The 17,804-nt window shown below is 58.1% G+C and overlaps 1 protein-coding gene and 2 long non-coding RNA genes across 4 annotated transcripts in view; 2 read left to right on the top strand and 1 right to left on the bottom strand.

The window, feature by feature from the left end:
- Nucleotides 1-1,152, bottom strand: part of LOC115289307 — a 12,194-nt gene extending 11,042 nt beyond the window's left edge. The window contains exon 1 of the long non-coding RNA XR_003907547.1: nt 887-1,152. This is a non-coding gene — a long non-coding RNA (uncharacterized LOC115289307). The remainder of the gene's footprint in view (nt 1-886) is intronic.
- On the top strand, nt 1,029-17,531 carry TEX29 (testis expressed 29). Its single transcript, XM_029936438.1, has 6 exons — nt 1,029-1,317; nt 1,421-1,512; nt 6,832-6,942; nt 15,882-15,951; nt 16,605-16,810; nt 17,370-17,531. The coding sequence occupies exons 2-6, from the start codon at nt 1,455-1,457 to the stop codon at nt 17,408-17,410; spliced, it is 486 nt and encodes a 161-aa protein (XP_029792298.1). The 5' UTR covers nt 1,029-1,317; nt 1,421-1,454; the 3' UTR covers nt 17,411-17,531.
- On the top strand, nt 1,519-5,506 carry LOC115289309. Of its 2 annotated transcripts, none has more exons than XR_003907549.1 (2): nt 1,519-1,667; nt 5,391-5,506. It is a non-coding gene; the product is annotated as an uncharacterized LOC115289309 (long non-coding RNA). The 2 variants fall into 2 exon arrangements; XR_003907550.1 differs by lacking the exon at nt 1,519-1,667 and adding an exon at nt 5,069-5,198.
- Nucleotides 17,532-17,804: the final 273 nt, after the last annotated feature.

The raw sequence follows: 17,804 nt of genomic DNA, 5'->3' as shown, positions 1-17,804 counted from the left end.
CAGGGTGGGCGTGTGGGGCCCCTGGACGTGGGCGCTGCCATTCACTGGGCATCCGCTCTGCGTCGGTCACCGGATCCTGACCCTCATGTTCCAGACAAGGAACTGACGAAGAGGGGGACCAGAGCCCACTCCCGCCTGGCGTGACCTCGCAGGCTCCCCACCAGACCCAGGGCCCTCCCGGCCGCTCTCGCGGGGCCTGTTCTCCTCCCCAATGCCGTCTCCCGGCCGCCCTCATGCCCCTGGGTGCCCCCATGCTCTGCGGCGGCCTGGTCGTGGTTCGCCTTCCCCCAGGTCTCCCTGCCGCTGAGACCTTGACACTCCCTGGCCACTGCTCTTGGTGTCACAATGGGGCAGGTCCCAGCACGATCCCGCCCTGACCCCTTCCTTCCAGCCGCAGCTCCCTGCCCTGGGCTCGACCTCTGGCCCCTAGCGCGGCTCCGTAGCCCCGTGGGGCCTCCGTGTCCTGGGGCCTCCTTCCCACCGCGATCTGCTAGCACCCGGCCCTCCCGGTGGGTCCCTCCCTGCTCCTCACCCCAGGGGCCCAGGTGTGAGACAGGGACGGTCACCTGGCACCTGGGCCTCATTGCTGGTCTGACACGGCCTGCCTCGTCAGGTCCTGTGGCCTCAGCAGGTCCCTTCTCTAAGGCACTCAGATGGCTTTCCACCCAGCAGCCACCAGCTGCTCACCGTGCCCTGGGACCTCAGTGCTGGCTAGACCTGTCCGTTCGGGTCCTTAGGTCCCCCTAGTGTGCGGCCTCCTGCTTTCTCAGATTGCCCAGGCCTGCCTCACCCCAGGGTGCACTTGGTGCTGCTTCAGGCTTGCACACGCTCCCTCACTTCTCCCCAAACTCTCCAGATGCCACGGGAGCCCGGGGCCAGCACTCACCCTGTGTACGCAGAAATCAGCCTTTGCCCCGCGCTCTGCTTTCCTTTCCTCTGGAGCGCTTCTGAGCTGATGTGGTCCGTCTCCTTCCACCAGCCACACGCCCCTGGGGGTTTATCTCCGCAAAGGTGGACACCCCAAGAAGGACCGGGAGTGCGGGCCGGGGTGTCGCACAGGAGGGGTCTCAGTGGGGTTCGGAGCCCCACACCTTGCACTTGGGGTCCCTCTGCCCCTCGGCCTGTGAGAGGCCTTCCGCCCTAACAGCTCCCTCTGTGATGTCACGGGGCCTGTGTGACCTCACGGCGGGCCACTGGCTCCACTGGTGGGAGTGGTGGGGGCCGAGGTGCCAGTTTGTTTGACCTGAAGTTGTCCGGTTGGAGTGGAACCGCGGGACCGTGCGGCCGAGCGCGCTCAGCAGGGGACGTGGTGGCCAGGTGGGACCCGGGCCCGCTCTGCCCGGCCCCCCTGGCCCTGGAGCAGGCGTGGCCGCCAGCCCCCAGCGGGGTGCCACCTGTGCTGACGTGCTCTCGTTCCCAGGTGTCCTCGCCCCGTGTCCCCTTCAGCCGTCACGATGCGATTTGTGCCAGACTTCAAGAAACCCCCCTCCCACCTCCTGAAGAAGTTTGCAGGTGACAGGGAGGAGCCTGCGGGGCCGCGTCTCCCCCCGGGTCGGGCCAGGGGAGGGGGCAGAGGGGCATGTGCTTCAGAACAACACCATGCTGGGAGCCTCCTCTCTGAGTGTCACTGCAGAAACTCGGGACCCCGTGCCCACCACGACACACGTGTAAGTCCCGAGGCTCCAGGTCCAGGACCGTTTGCTGTGAGGTTTCCCGGCTCACCTTCCGCTCCTTCCGACGGTCACTGCGGGAGCGACTTTTCCTTGAGCGCGTTCCTCCGCTCGCTGCCCCTTCCCTGGGCCCAGGGTCCCGTCGGACCCCCGCACCGGGGCGGGAGGACACTGCTGAGATGTGGCGCCCCGTGAGGCTGGCATGTCCTGGAGTGTGAGACGCGGGGAGCGTGCAGGGAGGGACGGGCCGCCCCTGCCGTGCTTGCTTGTGTGCGGACTCCTCAGTGACCCTTCTCCCCGCGTGACTTTGGTGGTGAACCAGAGACAGCAAAGTGGAAGGGAGGGAAATTTGGTTTTCTTTTTTTTTTTTTCTTTTTTACCTTGGCTTGGAGCCTGGCCTGACCAGGGAGGACCCCGGGCTGGCCAAGCTTCCGGGGGACCCATTTCTCCCATGGCCTGGCAGGCAGGAATCCACTGAGGACTGAGCCCCCTGGATGCCCTTGGGGGCCGGGCTTGGGGGCTGCACGCACAGGGCAGCTGGGGATGGTCAGTGGGCCTCGCTCGAGGCCCCGGGCCCGGGCCCCAGCTCTGCACCAGGCCGAGGGGCTCACACGAGGGGCCGTGCGGGGGAGGGAGGTGGCCTGCACCCGGGGGCGCCAAGCGGGCGGCAGGACGGCTGGCCTGGCGTGCCCCCGAGTCTCCTGGTGGGAGACGGTCCGCTCTCTGGGCAGTGGGCGGCCTCCCTGGCCTTGGCTCAGGGCTGTGAGGCTGGGCCGCAGTGCCCACCCCGTCCTGAGGCCGGCCGGGTGCCCCCGCTGCAGGCGGCTTCCCGTCCTCCCTGGTCTGAAGGAGGGGCCTGCCCACATCTTGACCATCAGCCGCTCTTCATTCAGTTTGGGGGTGAATGCAAGGGTCTCTGTCACCCTCTGTAGCCGTTGAGGTGGCTGTGACACGTTATTACTCTGAGATGGGGGTGAACAGGTAGAAGGAGGGTGGGCAGGTGGGGGGATGGGCAGCTGTGGGGGCTGGGCTGGCAAGGAGGGAAGGTGGGGGGCAGGGGTGAAGAGGTGCAAGGGGGTGGTCAGGTGGGGGGCGGGCAGGTGTGGGGGCTGGGCTGGCGGAGAGAGAAGGCAGATGGGGGCACGGGACCAGTGGAGGGAGCCCGATGCTGACAGGCTGGGGTTCAGAGCAGGGTCCATCTTAGTCTGCTGCGCAGGTCAGTTCAGACCTCTGTCCCTGGCCTGGCCTTTCTGCCCTGGCCTCGGGGTGTCAACCTCAGTGGCTGAGCACACAGGGTGGAGGAGTGAGGGCAGTGTAGACGACACAGGGCCTCCCACAGAGTACCCGGCCATCGCCCCCAGTGTTCCCCACACCCCAGCAGGCGGCAGGTGCCTGCCAGGTGCCTGCAGGGAGACTGAGGGGTTCGCCAGGCCGCTAGGGGCTGCCCTGAGCGTCCACAGGCACAAGGGCCCCTCCCGGGGCAGCCTGAGTTCCCGCCTTGTTGAATGCCTTCTGTGAGCCGGGTGCCCTGTCCCCCCAAGAGTGAGAGGCCCCTAATGTGATCCCCGCTCTGAGGTCTAGCCGCGGAGACGCGGTGGACGCCTGCTTCCTGAGCTAGGTGCGCCAACGGTACCCCCCGCTGCGGGGGACCAGCCCACGCACCAGAGTCTAAGGGTCCCTGAGTAGGGGGTTGGTGTCGGCGAAATATCTACAAGAAAGAACACAGACCACACTTGGTGGAAGAGACCACACTTTACTGTGAAACTTGGTGTCTTATATGCCATAGGTGATTACATCTTTCTTTGAATGATCACATTGTTTGTAACTTCTTAGGAATCACGTTTCAGGATAGATCATTGTTTTCACGGAAGAGAGAACAGAAAGTTAAAGACAGGAATGAAGTACAATACAGAAGATCAAAAACCATAATTTATCACTAAAAATACATTAGCGGGAGTCTTATTTTGCGTACATAGTGTAATATTAACTGAAGCTTATGACAAGGCTGTTTTTAAAAGTTCAAACAATGGTCTGTGAGTAAGGTGCCTCTAACTAGGGGAGAAGTTTCAATCAGAAAATCTGCCCATTTACTGAAACCGCAATTACCAAGTGGCATGAACAATAGGAGAACTAACGCCAGTCTCTGATCCACTTAGGTCAGGCCGTCAAGCGCACACAATTTCAAGCAGGAGAAGCAGGGTCCCAAAGGCCACACAGCACTGCGCCCCAGTCTCCCAGGACCTTCGTTCTTTTGTCCTGATCCTCAAATGGGGGGAGGGCCAACCGTGATCCAGGGTAGCGCCTTCCTAGACAAGGCTAGGGACTTTGCGATTCCATACGCTCCCCCCCAGAGGCCTTGCCATCACAGTGGGATCACCTCCGCAGGCTTTTTGACTGGAGGGGCCCCTACACCTCCTCGAGGGCGGGGGCGAGGGCGGGGGCGAGGGCGGGCCCCACCCGCTGCGGACAGGCCGCCCTCACGCCATCCTGGGGGTGCGGGCGCGGAGCAGCTCCTGTGGGAAGTGGGGCCTGAGCCCAGCCCCCTGGCCCTGTGTCCCGGGTCCTCAGCCCTTGAGTCTGGAACTGTCATTCACTTAACTTGCAGAGGGACCATGGTGCTCAGAATAGTGGCCTTGCACACTGCCCCGTGCCCTGCACATGCCCTGTGTGTGGTTCCCGTGGAGCAGCTGGGAGGGAAGAGTGGGGCAGGATGGCCGTCTGCACCGCCCCCTCGCCTGACCCGGGGCTGCTCCGGGCCCATTGAGCTTCCCCTGCATCCTCTGTCCTTCCCAGCCTGGGGCGGTGTGGGCCGTGGCGCTTTCCAGACCCCAGGGTGCAAGTGGACCACATGTGCTGGCGGCAGCACACCTCCTGTGACCCCCTCCCTGACCCCTGGTCCCTGTCTCCACGACTGGAGTCCCCGGAGGCCTGGCTGACGGCACAGGAGGGATGTTAGGCCGGCTGCCAGTCGGTGCCATGCCAGGGTGCACAGGTGGAAAGGGGGCGGGTCCTGGGCCGTGTGTGTGGGCCTCGTCTGCGGGGTCCCCAGGCCCTCCATCTCCTTCTACGGGACCTTGCATGTCCACGGGCAAGGACAGGTCTGCAGGAGTGTGGGTGAGAGAACGTGAGGTGGCAGAGGAAGGGCCTACGGGCACCCAGAGCCCCTGGCCAGACCCGCCTCCCGAGCGGTGACCGAGGCGCAGGGCACGTTCCCTGGGGACACTCAGCCTCCTGCCCTGTGTCCTGCTGTAGGTGCACCGCGGCCTGGCCGCTGCAGGGGCTGCCACCTTCCTCTTCCTCGTGCCATCCTCCCCTGGGCCTGGCTTTCCCTGGATGTCATGGCAGCAGGGGGTACGGCCCCAGCAGCGGGGCCCTGCCCACGGCCATGCCAGGTGCCTGTGGCTTCCGCCCCGTCTGTGGGTCAGGCATCGAGTCCCGTTCCCAGCAGGCAGTGTGTGGTGGGGCAGCTGAAGGTGCCACCCGGTGTCCGACGGTTGTGTGACGGTTGTCCTTGGATGCTTTTAGTGGGTCAGCCTCTGGGGGCTGTGGGGCTGGGCGGAGGGGTCCCGCCAGGAATGGGGTGGGGAGGAGACCTTCCCACGTGGCAACTTTGCAGAAATGCATCGAGCCTCGTGGGGGGTGCAGGCAGAGAACACAGCCCTGGGGGTGGGGGTGGGCACAGGGGTCTCAGGTGTAATGGGCCACTCCATTTCCTCACAGGTGCTCTGGGGACCAGCCGCTATTGCAAAGTAGCCCGTTAGCACTGTCGGGATGAGCACTCACACACCTGTGTTGTCTCCTGGGGAGTAACACTGAAGAGAACGATCGTGAACAAAGTTATGCCTGCGTGGGTTGCTTTCCGCCCATGGTGTTTGCTAAAGTAAACTTCCCATGTCAGGGAGCTGCATGGAGAACATCCCCCAGGGCCCGTGGGGATGGGGGGACAGGGCCGATCTGGGCCCGTGGGGACAGTGGGACAGGGCCGATCTGGGCCCGTGGGGACAGTGGGACAGGGCAGATCTGGGGCCCGTGGGGACGGGGGGACGGGGCCAATCCGGATCTGGGCCCTGCCCCTCAGCTGTGCAGTCTTGGGTCTCCTGGATCTCACTGCAGCCGGTGTTTGCCACCACGCTGTTTTGGAGGAGCCGCTAGTGGGCACTGTGGTGGTCGTGCTCCCCGTGTGGCCACCCCGAGTGCCTGAGCAGGCTCTCTGCAGCCCGGCCCCTGTCTGAGGCAGAGCTGGGCAGGTGACTAAGGTCTGGGTGACCACAGGCGGCAGGGGAGGCCGCCCCCACCGGCCCATGAGCCTGGCTGTAGTTGGGGACAGTGGTGCCGGAGGGTGGTGCCAACTTCACGTGGTCTCCGACCTGCCTGGCCTCGTGTTGCCGGTCCTGCCACACGTCAGGGCCATGCTGCTGTGTCTGCAGTGACGTTCTGGCCTCAGGTCGTGGGAAAGAGCCGGAGGGACCATGGGTTTCCTCGGAGCCCCTGCACCTGGAAGACTGAGCGGCCCCCCGAGAGCAGTGGGAGCCCCCCTCCCTTTCCCCCAGGGCCCGGGACCCCCGCAGGGTCCAGGCAGACGCCGCTGACTGCCATGTGGGGAGTCCCGCGTCCTCACGGGCGGCGCCCGAGCTGAGCTGAGCAGGTGCCTGCCGTCTGCGCCGTGCACACTCCTTGTGTTCACTTCTGGGGTTTTCTTTTTTTGTTGGTCAAAACTGGCCTTCAACTTCGTCCTTCTGACTCAGCTTAACATGCTGAACTCATCCCTGGCCTCTGTTGACCATTTTAACTCACCGTGTGCTTAAAGTGCATTAATTACACGTTGCAACCTGAACCCCCACGTCCTCCGTATCAGATCTTTGTTTTCCGTTCTCTTTGCAGAGCGCCGACGCAGGGGTGCGTTCTGCGGAGATGCTCTATCTCCTCAGTCAGGAGAGGACCTGCGTTATTCTGCACAACTAACTTGACATTGTTTGGTTCAGAAATCTAATTCATTCTAGATCCTCGCGTCGACGTGAGATTCATCTGAAGCATAATTAGGAGCATAACAAACGCCCCAGTGCGAGCCCACGGGTGCCCCCTCCCAGGCGCAGGTACTCAGAGCACGTGGTGGGCTGCGTTCTCGCTCGGTGACGGCGGCTGTGGTGTCTGTGCTCTGCAGTGTGTGACAGTCCTCTCTACGACATCTGTGACTACAACGTCACCAGAGACCGCTGCAGGGACCTCGGGTGCTGCTTCTACAGAGGCGTGTGCTTCGAGAGGGCGGTTCCCGGTGAGTGTCCCGCAGGCCGCCGCCGCTCCCGGCCCCCTCGCTCTGCGGGCACGTCAGCGGGAAGGGCAGCGTCAGGGTCAGTAACGGGGGAGAAGGCGCCAGAGGAAGACCACTCCTGGACGGAAGCCGCCTGATACAGGGAGGGTTCTCCAGGGACCCTGGGCACGCTGGGGGCGCGGGGACAGCCGGTTCCGGGCGGGCTAGCCCCAGCTGTGCCCAGGATCAGGCGTGCTGAGCGCGGGCGGTGGGGCCCTGCGGCCCGGGCACGAGGGCCAAGGACGAGCCCCGATGGAGCTTCTGCGCAGGCTCCTCACCGCTGAGGTGTGCACCCTGGCCCCTGGGGTCTGAGCTGTGCCTGGGAAGACGGGCGGCGGGAGCAGGGAGCCAGGAGAGGCCACCCTCCGAGTAGGGCGCTTCCCGCAGGCACTTCCGGCAGGCGGCGAGGGAGCGGATGGAAACGGGAGTCAGTTCGGTGGGAGAGGCAGGTGTGCGGGGCCCCGGCCAGGCCCTGCGGGAAGCGTGTGCCAGTGCCGCCATCTGGGGTTTGCTCACACCCCACAGCTTTGGTCGTCTGTGCCTCTAGAAATTTTTCTTTTCTTTCTTTTTCCTTGTTTAATATTGAGAGAGGAGCGCAAGAGCAAGACCCGGCCGGGGAGGGGCAGAGAGAGGGAGGATCCCAAGCAGGCTGCGTGCAGTCCACACAGAGCCCACACGGGCCTCAGACTCCCAAACTGTGAGATCGGGACCTGGGCTGAAATCGGGACTCGGACACTCAACTGACTGAGCCACCCTGCCCCTCAAATTTTCTAAATATTTCCAAACCGTCAAAGAATTCCACTTGACAATGGATGTGTTTTCTTGCCTTGTCTGTGGCCCCTTTAGCAACGAGGGTGCTTGGCTCTAGGAGTGCCTGGAAAGGGGCCGACGAGTCTGCAGCGGGCAGCTGCTCAGCCCCTGCCCGAGGGGAGGGGCGTCCGGCAGGCGGGAGAAGCCGGCCGTGGATGCCCGGCAGCCCCGACGCTGTGGGCCAGCGCGTCCCGGGCCGCTGTCCTCTGTCCCCCGTCCCCAGGGCAGCGAGTCACACTCGTGCCACCTGACTTGGAAGGGTCTCTTCTTGTGTGCTCCTCAGAGCCCTGGGTGGGCCGAGCCCCGAGAGACAAGGTGGGGTCTGCCCTCTCACTCCGGACCTGGGAAGGCCTAGCAGGTGAGGAACAGTCGTGACTGGTGACTGGTGACACCCTGCCTGAGCCCCGCGCCTTCAAGAGGAAAGTGATGTTTTGGACAAAAGGATTGAAGAAGCGAAGCATCAGTGGGATCCTGGCCCGCCACGCTGGGGCACGTGTCTTGCTTTGTGGGGAAGATTCGACACTCGGGGCCGAAGAGGAGGACGTTTGGCTTTTCAGGCGGAGGCGCGGTCAGAGGCCATGAGAAACGCCATGACGGCTGGGAAGGTTTTCTGAGGACATTCCCTTCCAGATCTTGACTTGGAAGACTTGGGTCAAGACCCTCACTACTGATCGCTGGGAGACCCCGGCTCCCCGAGGATCCCACGCCGTCCCCTCAACCTGCAGATAGAAACAACTGGAAGTTACCTCTCTTTTGGCTGTTATCTTTATTGAGATCGAATTCCCATAAAATTTACCCCTTTGAAGCGCACAGTCCATTGGTTTTTGGTGTATTCACAGAGGTGTGTGACCATGCCCACTACCGCTTCCAGAGCGTTGTTGCTACCCCGGAAGAAACCCTGTTCCCTCAACTGGACGGTCGCCCTCCCCCTCCCTCCAGCCCCCCGGCCGCGGCCCGTCGGCTGTCCTCATCTGGACATCTCATACCCGGGGATCCTATAGGATGGGCCTTGTGTGGCTGGCTTCCTGCACATAACGTTTCCCAAACACACCCGCGGTGCCGCACGGGTCCGTTGTCTGTTATTGTGGGTGTAAGAGCTCTTTGCATGTTGTGGGTAGTAGACCCTCAACACATACGTGATTTGCAACTACTTCCAGTCTGTTGGTTCTTCTCACCTCCTTGACAGAGTGTCTTTGAAGCACAAACGTTCTTAGTGTGATGCTGCTGGCTGGCTGGCTGGCTGGCTCTTTGGTGTCGTAGCGAAGAAACCAGTGTCTAATCCAAGGTCACAGTGATTGACGTCTCTGTTATTTTTTAAGAGGTTTCTAGTTTCAGCTTATACGTTCATGTCTTTGGTCCATTTTGAGTTAATTTTTTTACGTGATGTGACGTGGGGATCCAAGTTCATTCTTTTGCATAAAGATATCCAAGTGTCCCGGCACTGTTTGTTGAAAAGACTATTATTTCCCTGTTGAATTGCTTTGGCGCCTTGTTGAATCAACCTGTAAATGTGAGCGTTAATCTTGGGACTCTGTTTCATTCCACTGAACCTGGATCACACCATTTTGATTAATGTAACTTGATAATAAATGTTGAAATTGAAAAGCACAAGTTGTCCAATTTTGTCCTTTTTTTTAATGTTTATTTTTGAGAGAGCATGAGCAGGGGAGGGGCAGAGAGAGAGAGGGAGACACAGAATCCGAAGCAGGCTCCAGGCTCTGAGCTGTCAGCCCAGAGCCCAATGCAGGGCTTGAACCCATGAACGGTGAGATCATGACCTGAGCCGAAGTCAGACGCTTAACCGACTGAGGCCCCCAGGGGCCCCAAAGTTTGTTCTTTTTAAAGGTTGTTTTGGTTACTGTGGATTCTTTGTATTTCCATATTAGGATCATCTTGTCGATTTCTGAATAAAATGCCGTCTGAGATTTTGATAGGGGTGTTTGTGTTGAATCTCTAGATAATAACGTTCATTCTGATCCACGAACAAGGAATGCCTTTCCATTTATTTAGGTCTTTTTCTTTCTTTCAATGATGTTCTACAGTTTTTAGTGTACCAATCTTGTATTTCTTTTGTTAAATTTATTCCTAAGTATTTTGTTCTCTCTAATGTTATTGTACATGGATATCCCTCCTTAGTTTGGTTTTCAGATTGTATATAAAACCCTAGGAACATGCACAAGAAAATTGAAAGTTTCCTAGAATGTAGACATACAGTTGACTTTTGTGTATTAACCTTGTATCCTGCAACCTTCTTGGGCTCATTTAGTCCTTCTCATTTTTAGTTGATTACTTAGGACCTTCTAGATATGAGAGTATATGATCTGCAAATAGAGATCATTTCACTTCTGTCTTTCCCTTACAGTCGGTCTTATTTCATTTTCTTGCTTAATTGCCCTGGCCGGAAACTCCCTGATTCTGTTCCTCGGTGAGGACAGACTTCCTTATCTGGGTCCTGGTCTTGAGGAAGTTTTCGATACTTCATCATTCAGTATGCTGGTAGCTGTGGGGAAACTAGAGGCCGTTTATCAGGTTGAGTAAGTGCCCTTCTTTTCCTACTTTCTGGAGTGCTTTTATTAGGAAAGCTGTTGGATTTTATCAAATCCTTTTTCTGCATCGATGGGCACCTTAGTGATGCTCCGTATTTCTACCGCAGATTTGAGTTCCTGTCCTCTCCCCTGCAAGGACCCCCGTCAGTATTTTTGTAGGACGGGTCTGCTAGTGATGAATTCTGTTTTTACTGGAGATTGACTTTATTTGTCCTTCATTTTTGAAGGACAGAGTTGCAGTGTATGAAACTCCTAACTGTCAGCACTTTGAATGTTTCCTCCTCTTGCCCTCTGACCTCGTGGTTTCCGGTGAGGAGTCCGCCTTTAAATGTTCCTACATAGCACGTGTCTTCTGTTGTTTTCAAGATTCTCTTTTGGCTGTATGTCCTGTATCTGGGTGGCTCTCTGAGTTTATCCTAATCAGCAAATCTAGGACGTTTCGTCATTTCTTCAGACATTGTCCTGTCTCTCCGCTCCCTCTGGGACGCCCATCGTGCGTACGGCTCCACTCCACAGCCCCTGACGCTCTGTGAACTTTTCTTGATCCTGTTTTCTGTTACCAGACTGGATAATCTCAAGTGGTGTATCTTCAAGTTTGCAGATTCTTTCTTTAGCCCACTCCAGTCTCTCGAGCTCTGTTCTCGTTTCTGTTATATTATCAACTCCAGAGTTTATATTTTGTTCTTAAAAAAATAATAATTTCTATGTATTGGTGTGCATCTGCTTGGTGAGGTACTATTCTCATACTTTAGCTCTTCAGATATGGTTTTCTTTAGTATTTTGACCGTATTAAAAATTTTTTAATGTTTATTTATGAGAGAAAGAGAGAGGCAGACCATGAGTGGAGTAAGGTCAGAGAGAGAGAGAAAGAGAGACACAGTAACCAAAACAGCCTCCAGACTCCATGCTATCAGCACAGAGCCCCGATGCAAGGCTTGAACTCGTGAACTGCGAGATCATGACCTGACGCTCAACTGACGGAGCCACCCAGGCGCCCCCCTTTTGACCATATTGAAAGTAGCTGATTTTGCTTAGTGATTCCAACATCTGATCTTCCCCAGGGATGGTTTGTACGGATTGTGTGTGTGTGTGTGTGTGTGTGTGGTCCTAGTTATTTCTTGGCATAGCTAATGTTTTCTGTTGAGAACTAGACATTTAAAAATATGTGGCACCTCTGAAAATTATGTTCTCCTGTGTCTCCAAAGCTGTTTTCGTTGTTAAATGACTTTTCTGAACTAATTCTGTCACCTGTCGTCTTCACGGCGTGTGGCGGCGCCGAGGTGCCTGGGAACACGGCCTCACAGCCCTCGCCCAAGGGCTCTCGTGTGTTGGCCACACCTCCAACGGCCGGCCAGTTTTCAGCCGCGCCTTCATCTTCACACCACGTTTACCCAGAGCCTCAAGTTCGGCCACGAGTGAGAGCCTAGAGCCCCCTCAGGTGTCTGCTCCGTGTGTGCACAGCCTTGAGTTATGCCCATTGCCTGCTAGGTTCCAAGGAATGTCTCAGCTTTTCAAATCTCCCTACTGCCAGATAATTCCTCAGATTTTCCTTTTAAGCTTTTTGGTCCACCTATCGTCTGTCCCCAAGTGCCGTCGGCCACTTTAGCTGTCATGATTTTCCACAGCTGCCTGAGAGAAAGCTGTTGACCCTGACGTAGCTCCAAGTCCGGTCAGAGACAACCTTGCGAGCGAGCGCTTCTGGTGAAGTCGCAGGTGGACGCAATAATGCCAGTGCTTTGGGCCCGCCCCCGCTCCCTCCACTGGCGCCAGGCTGCCTGTGGTCACATGACTATGGGCTGTTGGTTCAAGACTCCCGTGGGACGGGAGGTGAGCAGGAGTGGGACTCGGGCCAGTTAAAATGTCCACAGACCACTGTTCTTAGTGACGGTCATCTCTTCATCTGCAAGCTTTTGATTGGCTAAATTTCCGAGTGCTGAAAAAGCTGATTCTGACGAATGTTGCCAGTATTCTGACTGGTTTTGTGGAGGAGGGATTTGGGGGTGGGGGGCAGGGATTCTTTTCTGCCATTTTTTCTTTTCCTGATGTCACACTGGAAATTCTGGATCTCCTTCAAGGGAGATGGCAGCTGGAAAGTGCACACAGATTCAAGGTGCCATCGCTTCTGTTTCCATCTGTCCCTTCCCTGAGCCTCTTGTCAGGAGAATTTTACCCAGGAGTTGGCCATTTTGCACTAGTTAGCATGCAGTTGAGACCTTGTTTATGTTAATATTACTATCCTATGCCCGTAATTCATTTGAAAAATGAGCCTTATTCTTTACAGCACCTGACTTACTAGTGTCTGTAAGGAGCCCAGAAAAGAACAGAAACTCTCACGAATTTTTTGTCGTGGAAGAGACCTCCCTGCTCTATGGGTGGGGATGGCGTTTCTGCATGGAGACAAGCGTTTTTCCCTCTCCGTCCCTCCTGTTTGTGTAGGAGTTGCGTGGGCTGGGCTTTTTCTTAGCTCCTACTTGCTTCCAGCTCGGGGAGCCGGGCCATCCGCGGGAAGAGTCTGGGCGGCGCGCCCCCGGTTTGGGCTCTCACCGCGCCCTCCGGTTGTTTTCGGTTCCCTGACATCTTCCTCATTCAAGGCGGCACGTGAACCTTGGTGCTGTGTGAGTTGTCGTGTTCAGTGACAGGGTATATTATGAGTTCTTTGTGCACATAATTCTATGTTAGGAAAACCTTTCACCGGCTTCTTAAATTGGCTGGTTTGAAGTGCATATTGTGTTGTGGCATAATCTGTATCATTAAGAATATGAACTTGGGGAATTAGCGTTAGATCTTTGAGAACGAACTGGGAATTCAGAGAGAATGACTTGTCGTCATTCTTCAGTCTTGATTTAGGGCACATTATTTAACCTGTCACTTTTTCCAAGTGTTGACTTCTCTGTTTCTTCATGGGACTTCACGGAGATGATTCCAAAACTTTCAACTATCTGGGGGCGAAATTACCAAGAGATTTCTTAAAGAAAATTATATTTTTTTCAGTGGTTGCCGTTTCTCAGTGACCAGACTTCAAACCTGGTTTATGATAAGCCATACGTATTTTTTATGGCAAATCATGTGCTGGCCAGCTCCTGCACAGAGCACCGCAGAGACTCTGCACCTGCCCCCAGGGACTTGACACCGAGGACCAATACACTCGTGTGTGTAAAGACGTGGAAGATACACGAGACCTGAGTACTCACACACGGTCCACGTGCGTGTGTCTAACAGCTTCACTCATGTAAATTCTGAATTTACTCCATGAACTAAGGAACCCACTGAGGAGAATATATCCCCTGGAATTCAGGAATTCGAGGGCCCCTTTCTTGTCCCTTAAAAGCTTCTGGTTCACTCCTTCACTTCGGTCATTGCATTCAGTTCATTCGGTGTCACTGAAAATGTACTTTCTCTGAGCCAAGCCCTTTGCCTACACTCTCGTATTAGTTTGTACTGCATAACAAATTGCTCAAAATTTAGCTAAATCAGGTCACATTCAAGGTACTGGATGTTTGGACTTCAACAGATTGCTTGCGGGGACATGATTCCTAAATCATGTCTAAACTGTCTACAGTGACAGCTTAGAGGCTTAGTTGGATGGTGTGGGGCTTGGCCACTCATCTGAGGGCTCGACCAGAGCTGGAAGGTCTCTGCGGTGGCTCACTTCGCGGGCAAGTGGTTCTAATGGTAACAGGAATCCTTTTCCATGCTGTGAGGTCTGCTCCCCGTCCTTATGACATGATTGTCTCTCACCAGAGCGAGTGACCTGAGAAAGCTGGGTAGAAGCCACAGTGACACTTTGTCCTAGCCTTGGAAGTTACACCCTGGCTCAGAGGTCAGCCTCGTGCCACCTGGAGGCGTCTACACCGGCGTGTGAATGCCAGGAGGAAGGCCACCCCACAGGCCGGTTGTTCTAGCTCTGGAGAAGGACAGGTGAACTCATTTCTGCGAGGAAGGCATCACCGAGAGGAGCAGCCAGGACATCAGAACAGAGCTCGCCGCTGGGCTCACTGCTGTGGCGTGCCGGTGACCTCACAGGCCAGCCCCGCCCCCTCTGTCCTCTCCCTGACACACTCTGGACCACGGAGCACCTTTCTACGCCTGGCCATCCCTTACTGAGCGCGTATCTGCATGAGAAGATGAAGTGTTTGGGTCACGACCACTGAGCTGTCTGGCTTCCGCCCCGTGGAAAGGACCCTGGAGGCCCAGTCCAGAGGGTGTAACCCCCCCCCCCTGGCGTCACCCTCCTGCGCCCGGGTGGCGGCTTGCTCGGCAGCTACCGCTTGCCTCCGTTGTGGGTTAACTTGTGTCCGTAAGTGATCTGTCCGCGCCCACGCCTCCGGTTCCTGGGATGTCACCTTATTCAGATACCAGTCTCTGCAGGTGGGATTAGTTAGGATGAGGTCATGCTGGAGTGGAGGCCCTTCTTCCAGCACGACCGGCGTCCTTCCCAGAGGAGCCCGAGATGGACGCACGCAGCGCACACAGGAGAGCGTCACGCGAAGTCACGCGGGAGATGGCCCCGGATGACGAGGCGGAGCGCGGGTGACGCATCTCTGAGACAAGGACACCAGGGGGCGCCGGGCCCACCAGGCGCTGGACAAGGCAGGAAGGACCCCCCAGAGTCTTGGAGGGTCACTTCCGCCTCAGACTCCCACCTCCAGAACCGGGGGACTGTACTCTGTGGGTTAGGCCGCTAGTTAGCGGTGCCTTTTTCTAGCTGCCTCGGGGCACGAATGCTGCTCCCGAGGACATGGCGTCCAGTAGTGTTCTTACCGGGTAAGAACAGGTGAAAACGATTTAGGGGAGGAGGTAAGAGGCTTGAAGCACATCCCGTCACTCAAGGTAGGGTCTGCAAGGAAGCTGGTCTCTGTCCCTTGAGAGTGAACGCAGTGAGAGAAGCGGCCGTGGTGATTCAGAGCGTGCGCTACCCGCCATAGGCTCGGCCCCCCGGTCCCCTGAACCCTTCCCTCCGCCTGGCGGAGGCCGTGCTGGGTGGAGGGCTCCTGCCGGAGCACCGGGAGCCATGGAGACTCCCACGTCCATCCCAGCCTGGGAGGGAGAAGCTTCTGGCACGGAGGGGCCCCGAGAGAAGGCTGGGCCTCACTTGCACCTGCTTCACAGGGGTGGCAGGGGGCCCAGAACTTTCCTACACTGAGAAACACGGGAACCGGGGCCGCCTGCCCCTTCTGAGAGTCACCTGGAGGCCTTGGCTATTGTGTGGGCTCGTCTAGGGGAGACGTGGGCAGTGCTGGGACAGGGGAGCCCTTGGTACAGAGGGGCCTGGCCGTGGGCAGGCTTGGGACAACTCGCCTGGATGTGGAGGAACCGTTCCCGGGAGCTTGGAGGAGGGAGGCCAGGGTCACGGGTGGTGAAGGGGCTTTTCTAGAGGAGGCCGGGGGCTACTGCACCACCGTCCTGTGGGCGGCCCCCAGCTGGCCTCTCTGGCGCGCGGGGAGCCCGTGGCAGTGTCCCCAGGGGAGGAGCAGAGGAGGGGCTGCGCAGGCGGGGGCACCGCCCACCCCGCGGCGGGGCTGACTCTTACGACACACTGTTTTCCAGTCTATGTGCAGGTGTTTTCCGCCTTGATCGTGATCATCTCCGGGGCCTTCGTCATCACTATCATTTACAGGTCAGTTGTACCCCCTTCTGAACTCACACAGAAGGTGGGGCGTGGGTCGGGGGTCCTCTACGGGCCTGAGCTCCTGACAGTACCCCTCTGCCAGCGTTTAAAGAGCACCCTCACCGTCAGCCCCTCCTTGCCCCCGTTTGCCTGTGAGCACCCTGCCCAGGGTCTGGTGTCACTGTGTAGACGTGTCCTCAGACACGAATCTGCCCTCTCCTTCTGGTGGGGAGGACACAAGGCCGTGGCTGCTGGTGGCTGCCCTCAGGCAGGCCTGGATTCCATGCTGCCACTCGGGGCCCAGGTCCCCCCACCCACAGGCCCCCTTGTGACATGGAGAAAAGCCAGTGAGACTAGTCAAGTCACTGTGTCCAGCAGCAAGGAAGACCGGTCCCCTCCTCTGGTGCCAGGTGACGTCCTGCATGAGCTGCCTGCACAGTCACGCCATCCCCCTCCCTGTTCTCACCCTCGGGAGTCTGGATGCCACACACGATCGTGTGTTTGGAGCATACATAAGAAACTAACCTGGGACCTATTAAGGCAAAGCACGACCCTGAACCCTGAACCCTGTCTTAGGGGGACGTCCTGGTGGAGGACTGGGTGGCCCGTCGGTTTTCCATCTTTAATTTCTCTGATGGTGACAAGGAGTCTTTTCCCATCAGAGTCGTTCAGGAGAGCAGGAGAAAAAAGGAAGTCCCCACAGAACTGCCGTCTGCCAAGCCCAGTAACCCAGAGGGGTGGGCGCCCTCCGGTGAGCAGGTGGGGTCCAGGGCCAGGAGTGCAGAGCCGCCGAACTGGAGTGAGCACCTCGAGGAAGAGGAGGAGGAGGAGGAGGAGGAGGAGGAGGAGGAGGAGGAGGAGGAGGACGGTGAGATGGAGGGCCGTCCCACGCAGGGCCCCACTGAGGCGCGGTGTGTGTGAACCGTCTCCGGAGGGCGCTGGCATAGTCATTGTCACTGGCGAGCCCCGTCTGGGTTCGAGAAGGAGGCGCCCTGAACGGTCAGCTCAGCCTTAGGTGGGGTCTGTAGGGACGCGCCCTCTCTGGGTCTCTCCTTACCCGTTAGTCACCAGGACCTGGGTTTACTGGAGCCGTCGGGAAGCGGAGGGGCAGGAGGGGAGGCCTCCCGAAGTGTCCCTGAGGCTCTGAACACTTGGCCCTGACAGAGGCCCCGACCGAGCCGGGTCTGAGCTGCGGGCCTTCCCGCGGGGCAGGGTGTCCCCCCATAGGGGCCCTTTCTGCAGCGCGAGGCCACGAGAAGCCGTGCTCTCCTTGGGTGACAGAGAGACAGGGCAGCACAGACCCACTGACCTGACTGGTCTGATTGTTGCCAATCATGTGCCAGGCAGACCCGTCCACAGGCCTGATGACGTGGCTGAGGTTTGTATTCAGAAGATCCACTCTCTCTCTCTCTCTCTCTCAAATCCAGCAGCGCCGGCAGTGACGGTGGACAGACTGACCAAGGACTGAGGCCCGTGGGGCGGGCAGAGCAGAGACTGACAAACACCTGCTGAAACGCTCCAGCTGCCGACCGGCTGTTGAGTGTGGAAACAGCATTCGTGAGCACAAGATAAAGTTATTTTAAATGCTCCTTGTTCCGTGTGGTCGTCCATGCTGTCGCTCTGTCTTCGGACAGAGACAGCCTGGGAGCCGTGCAGACGTCCACGGGAAGCTTCCAGAGCTCAGCGGGGCCACTGGCTAGCGCTGCCGGAGTCCAGGCAGCTCAGAGCAGCTCGCGGGCCAGGCCACCGCGCCCCTTCTCAGAAGACGGCGGGCTTGTTGCTCTGACTCACAGGAGCTGAGGGCCTGCCGGGCGGCGAGCTGTGCCGGCAGGGGTGCGGCCCCCGTCCTGGGGGGGCCAGCC

This window comes from Suricata suricatta, chromosome 4, assembly GCF_006229205.1.
Source record: "Suricata suricatta isolate VVHF042 chromosome 4, meerkat_22Aug2017_6uvM2_HiC, whole genome shotgun sequence".
NCBI lineage: Eukaryota > Metazoa > Chordata > Mammalia > Carnivora > Herpestidae > Suricata > Suricata suricatta.
The sequence above is the reverse complement of the archived record's forward strand: the minus strand, read 5'-3'. Positions and strand labels throughout refer to the sequence as shown.

Excerpts from the sequence above, each read along its gene's own strand:
- TEX29 (XM_029936438.1), top strand. The coding sequence starts at position 1,455 with ATGCGATTTGTGCCAGACTTCAAGAAACCCCCCTCCCACCTCCTGAAG. Across the intron at positions 1,513-6,831 it reads CCTCCTGAAGAAGTTTGCAG|TGTGTGACAGTCCTCTCTAC; the intron begins GTGACAGGGAGG and ends TGTGCTCTGCAG. Across the intron at positions 16,811-17,369 it reads GGAGGAGGAGGAGGAGGACG|CAGCGCCGGCAGTGACGGTG; the intron begins GTGAGATGGAGG and ends TCTCAAATCCAG.